We start from the raw sequence: 6,198 nt of genomic DNA, 5'->3' as shown, positions 1-6,198 counted from the left end.
TTTTGCACGTAAGCGCACCCAAAGCATATTTACATTTGTATGTGCGTATCTGTGGGGGCGGGAGACTTAAAAAATTGTTGTTTTTTTTTACATTTTTTATATGCAACTATTTTTTTTGTTACACTTAATGTTATTGCTATCACATAGAGGACTAACAACCCCCTATGTGATGGCACAGGCAGGTCCTCTTTATGAAGACATTAGGGGTCCATAAGACCCCTAATGTCATCTATGAACCCCCAAAGAAGCTGATAAAGCACAAATCTGCTTCACCAGCTGCTTCTGTGGCTATAGCAGCCAGAGCAATGACCGCTGAATGCAGAAGAGATTAAATACACTTTGTTTCCGCATTTAGAGCTCGGAGAGAACAGCAGGTGGGAGTGCTGATCTCCCTCCGATCTTAGTGCAGAGAGCCGCCGAGCCGGTCCTGCAGAAGGGACAGCGGAGCCCGGGATGGCCGGTAACAGCAGTGAAGGTGTGGGCGGCGCTGAAGTAGAGGGGGAGCACACTGCTCGGCAAATACAAGCGATTGGATAGCTGTAGAGCCATCCGAACACTTGTATGTAAAAGCTGTTACCGGCTGTTTACACTTGTCAGTGTAAACAGCTGTATATTTACGGCGCCCCGCTGTAGGAAGCTTGCCATCCGTCCATTTATTTACAATAGGCAGACGACAAGCGGTTAAAGAACAGAAACACTATAAGCAATATTTCACGCTGATAAACACTCTTTAAAACTGATACAGTATATTAAAGGCTTCTTCTGGAAATGCAAGTATAAAATAAACTATACATTACCTTGTGGAATATTTATATTCCACAAGGTAATGTATACCACCATATAATTGTGTATTCAAGGAAAAGCTTTGACTATAGGGCCATGTCCTAAGGTGAAACTCAATGCAAACTGACTGAACAGCTTTTTGTTTGGTTTTGTTTCTTTGTGAGCTGTGGAGCCAAGTGTTATTTTTATGTGCATTTTTCTAAGACCGCAATGGTATGTAAAAGAAACTGCTGAATAATTTCCTATCATATCCAAGCAGAGAACAATGTAAACGTCTCTAAGGGCTAGTTCACACCAAGCGCGGAGCAGGTCCAGAGCAGAGCAGCTGCAGACCGGATCAAAACTGCGTCCAATGTATTCCAATGGTATTTTTAGCTCCAGTTCACATCGCAGCGTGCAGTTCCAGAGCAGGTAAAGAAACTGCAGCAGGCCCTATTTACCTGCACTGGATCTGCAAACGCATCAAAAACGCAAAAACGCACGAGAGCCCATGTTTAAAAAAATAAATTGTTTTTTAGCCAAAAACGCGTCAAAACGCATCTAAAAGACTAGCGTGCGTGTGCAGAAACCTGACCAGATCTGCTCTGCATTTGGTGTGAACAAGGCCTAAATGTACGCAGCTTTCTGCAAAGGTGTAAAGAGAAATAAAGTGAAAAAACATACATTTTGGTATAGAAGCATTCTTTTAAAATATGAAAGTGAATTCACAATAGCGGGAAGCTCTTCTGCAACACTGCTAATGTGTGGCACATTTGTTTTATTTGTGCATATAGTCAGGGGTCGCCACAAATGACCTGGATGTTAGAAAGTACACTCCTTCCCTAGAAAATATAACAGAATACAAAGTAGCAATGTACTTATCAAGGGTAGCACTCAAAAGACCATTTATCAGAGAAAGAAGATACAGATACAAATGTAAGCTATAAATTAGCCATTACTATGTACAGCTGCATAAACCATGAGATTGTTTCACATACAATAGGTTGCAAAAACTATTTATTCAAAAAAGTAAAAACATGATACATACGAATCACCAATTCATTTATTGTACGCATCAGAATAATCGGGAGGACATTTGGGTAAATGTTACATGCTGGCTGGTAACTTCTGCTCTCGTTTTTTGGTGCGAATACCCGTTTTTCTAAATTCTTCTCTTTCCTTTAAATATTCTTGCTTACATTCTTCATAGAAAACAGGATCTCTATAGCTAGGAAATAGATGAGATTTAAAAGCATGCAATCAATATATATTAACGAAAACAGATTACAGTTAAAATGAAAATATTCCAGGAAAATCTGGAAGGCAAGATATAATAAATTATATCTATATATAATTTATTTATTACACACACAGTACTGTGCAAAAGTTTTAGGCAGGTATGAGAAAATGCTGTAAAGTATGAATGCTTCAGAAATAAAAGTGGTAATCATTTTTCATCAATGACCAAAATGGAAAGTAAATGAACAGAAGAGGAAATCAGTTCAATATTTGGTGTGACCACCCTTTGCTTTCCAAACAGCATCAATTCTTCTAGGTACACTTGCACACAGTTTTTGAAGGAACTCAGCAGGTAGGATGTTCCAAACATCTTGGAGAACCAACCACAGATCTTCTGTGGATGTCGGCTGCCTCAAATCCATCTGTCTCTTCATGTATTCTCAGCAGACTCGATGATGTTGAGATCAGGGCTCTGTAAGGGGCCTTTACGTTGAGGATAGTTCTTAATAACATTGGTTGTATGTTTGCGTTAGTTGTCCTGCTGCAAAATAAATTTGGGGCCAATCACACACCTCCCTGATGGTATGCATGATGGAAAAGTATCTGCTTGCATTTCTCAGAATTGAGGTCACCATTGATAGATGAAATTTCCAACTCCACTGGCAGAAATGCAGCCGCAGACTTGCAAGAACCCCCACCATGCTTCACTGTTGCCTGCATACACTTATTGTTGTACCGCTCTCCAGCCCTTCAGCGAACAAACTGACTCCTTCAAATTTTGACTCACCACTCCAGAGCACCTGCTGCCATTTTTCTGTACCCCGATTCCTGTGTTTCCGTGCCTAGTTGAGTCGCCTAGCCTTTTTTTCACGTCAGAGGTATGGTTTTGTGGCCCCAATTCTTCAATGAAGACCACTTCTGACCAGACTTCTCCAGACAGTAGATGGGTGTTCCTGGGTCCCACTGGTTTCCTCCAGTTCGGTGCTGATGGCACTGCTGGTCATCTTCCAATGTTGAAGGGAAATAAGGATGATGTGTCTTTCATCTCCTGCAGTAAGTTTCCTTGGCCGACCATTGCGTCCTCAACGTTGCCCGTTGTGCTTCTTCAAAAGAGCCTGAACAGCACATCTTGAAACCCGTCTGATTTGAAACCTTTGCCTGGGAGAGACCTTTCTGATGCAGTATAACTACCTTGTGTCTTGTTGCTGTGCTCGGTCTTGCCATGGTGTATGACCTGTTACATGAAACCGTCTTCCACAACCTCACCCTAGTAGCAGTTTGTCTGTTTCTCACCCAGTTTTAAGCCTCCTACACAGCTGTTTCCGTTTCAATTAATGACTGTGTTTCAACCTACATATGAAATTGATGATCATTAGCACCTGTTTGGTATAAATGGTTAATCAAATCCCTGACTTTGTGCAAGTGTAAAAATAGATGCTGGTTTGAAGCCAAAGGGTAGTCACATCAAATATTGATCTGATTCAGATTTTTCTTCTGCTCACTCACTTTGCGTTTTGTAGTAATGAAGCTGTTTAAATAAATAATTTCTATAGTGCTGACAATACTGTGCTTTTACATACTGCACATTCACATCAGTGCCTGTCCAAGAAGTCTACAATCTAAGGTCCCCATGTCACATACGGTCACCGGACTCCTCCCCCCTTCCCCAAGTGGCTCCGTCGGCTAACAAAGGGAAGGGGGGAGGAGTCCCGTGACGTCACCAGACTCTTCCCCCTTCCCTTAGTTAGCCGACGGAGCCACTTGGGCCGGTGATCTGTCGACACCGAGAAATTATAGAGTTCTGCGACTGCCTGACTTCCGGTTTCGTTACAACTAAGAGTTTTGCCCAAGAAACTTGCTCTGCACGAGCGCTAGCCAAGGCATTGGCCTATCCCTCCCCCCCGCCCGGCTCCCTGGACGGCAGAGCGGACAGCTGCCGCCAGGTAAGACATCCCCCGAAAATAAGACCTAGTGTCTTTTTTCGTAGAAAAAAAAATATAAGACACTGTCTTATTTTCGGGGAAACACGGGGCTAACAATTTATGTTAGCATTTTTTAGAGACAGATAGAGCTTTCTTTTGGTGGTATAGAATCACCACTGGGGTTTTTTTTTTCGGGTAAATAGACACCAAACATATCAAGCCTTAAAATTGCCCGCGCAATAGCAAAAAACGACCACACCAAAAATTGGACATAGGCAACGCTTTAAATGCTTTTACCGCTCATCAGTTTAGTGTTATCAGTGATTAATGGCCCTAAATTTATTGCTCTCACTCAGACGTTCGCGGTGATATGTAACATGTGCGGCAGAAAAGGCGCAATCGTCGTTTTTTGCACATAGGCGCACCCGACACATGTTTGCATGTGTAGGTGGGGGGCGTGGGACTTTAACAAAAAAGTGTGTTTTTTTTTAAAACATTTGTTTCTTTAATTTTTTTTAATTACTTTTTAACACTTTTTTTTACACTTAACTTTATTGCTGTCACATGGGGGCTAACAAGCCTCCTATGTGATAGCCAATTGGCAGTGACAGGTCCACTTTATAGAGACATCAAGACTCAGGGGTGTGGAATTCGTATCGTTAAAAAATAAATAGTTAAAAATGTAACTAAATAAAAATTTAAAAATAATAAAACAAATGAATTTTTTTTACAAAGTAAATAAAAAATGAAAACCAGTCCCGCTGCCCCATCTGCATGTGAATAAACTGCGATTGTGTGCTACCGCTCGGAAAACACCGCAACCTGCCTGGCACGACTGGGGTGCCATTAGAAAATAATAGCACTGCCAGCGCGATCGGAGGTGGTGTGCGATCTGTGACTGCCCGGTCATCGTGCACGAAACCGAGCGGATGGCTGGGTGGTCACGGAATCGTACACCACCGCCGATCGTGCTGTCAGTGCCATTATTTTCGGGCTAGAATTTTAATGAACCTAATCAACTGCCTGCAGTATTTGTACATAAGCAACAAAATGTAAGATATAGATTGCCCCACAGCCCAGCTTAATAATACAAAAATGTTTGGTTTTCTTGCAAAAAACAAAAAAAAGAAGTTTTTCTTTTGAAGTACCTTTCTACTTCAAAGTTTCTTACATAGCATCTAACGTGTAATCAGGAAATAAGAGTTATACTCTGTTGCTCTCTTCTTTATACAAAATTAAAATGGATTGACTCTGTCCTGTAACTGAAGCACAAAAGATAACTGCCACGTGTAGCAAATAGTAGGGCGGCCGTTCTTCAAACCAGCAAAGCACTTGAGTGTTGAGAGGGAAGGAAAGTACCACTTACTGCTTTGTTAGACACTCCTTCAGTGCTGCGTTTTCATCTCGACATTTTACCACCATGAGAAAACCGCTTTCATGACAGCATTTTGTGAAAGCTAAAGATAAAGAAAAAAAAAAACCACAATAAATAGTTGGTTTATATCTGGTAACTCTCCATTGCTTGTCACATCTTTTCAACCTGAAGTGGTTAAAATAATGTTATAAAAAACTCAGAACAAGAGGACTACACTGGGATATGTTCTGTCACACCTAAAGCAGGAGGTGAAGATGAGTCTTTTCTTTTACTGCTTCAAACGGTATAAAAATAGAACAAAACTGGAGAAGATGTCCATAGAAACAAAGTAAAAACAAATATATAAAAAAAATGCAAGTCTAGCAAAGCAATTAATTAATACGTTCTTGAACTAAAACCATCAAAGTTCCCATTTAGGTAAAAGGGAAAGGTAAAACGTTTTGTAGTAGAGTGGGTGAACCATTTGAGTAAAATGTGGATTAGTTATTATTATTATTACATAGTATGTATGTATCGCCAACAGTTTGGGCAGGGCTTTACAATGTAAGGACATTACAATTACAATACAATTTAAGACAAGATGGTAAGGAGGGCCCTGCCCCTGAGAGCTTACAATCTGAAAGAGGAGGGGGAAGTGATACATGAGGAGGTAGCTGTGTGGGGATGAATTGTTTGAGAATGTGATGGTTCAGTGGTTAGGTTGAGGTGGGATAGGCTTCCCTGAAGAGATGAGTCTTCAGGGAACGCCTAAAGACAGTCAAGGTGGGAGATAGATGGACAGGTTTGGGTAAAGAGTTCCAGAGGATGGGAGAGACTCTAGAGAAGTCCTGGAGGCAAGTATGGGAGGAATTGACTAGGGAGCTGGAAAGCAGGAGGTCTAGGGAAGAGCGGAGTGGACGG

General features: G+C 41.4%; 1 protein-coding gene across 2 annotated transcripts in view; it reads right to left on the bottom strand.

Annotated features, from left to right (window-relative positions):
* Positions 1 to 1,854: 1,854 nt before the first annotated feature.
* The window catches only part of CMC1 (C-X9-C motif containing 1), a 45,056-nt gene continuing 40,712 nt past the window's right edge, over positions 1,855 to 6,198 (bottom strand). For both annotated transcript variants that reach the window (XM_018563560.1, XM_018563563.1), the window contains 2 exons: positions 5,290 to 5,380; positions 1,855 to 1,990 (listed from right to left, as the gene is read on the bottom strand). In XM_018563560.1, coding sequence (XP_018419062.1) covers positions 1,870 to 1,990; positions 5,290 to 5,380 — 212 coding nt within the window. In that variant the 3' untranslated portion in view covers positions 1,855 to 1,869. The remainder of the gene's footprint in view (positions 1,991 to 5,289; positions 5,381 to 6,198) is intronic.

Source organism: Nanorana parkeri, unplaced genomic scaffold (assembly GCF_000935625.1).
Source record: "Nanorana parkeri isolate BGI_ZX_2015 unplaced genomic scaffold, ASM93562v1 scaffold675, whole genome shotgun sequence".
In the NCBI taxonomy this organism is placed as follows: Eukaryota; Metazoa; Chordata; class Amphibia; order Anura; family Dicroglossidae; genus Nanorana; species Nanorana parkeri.
This window is presented reverse-complemented; position numbering and strand designations above follow the sequence as displayed.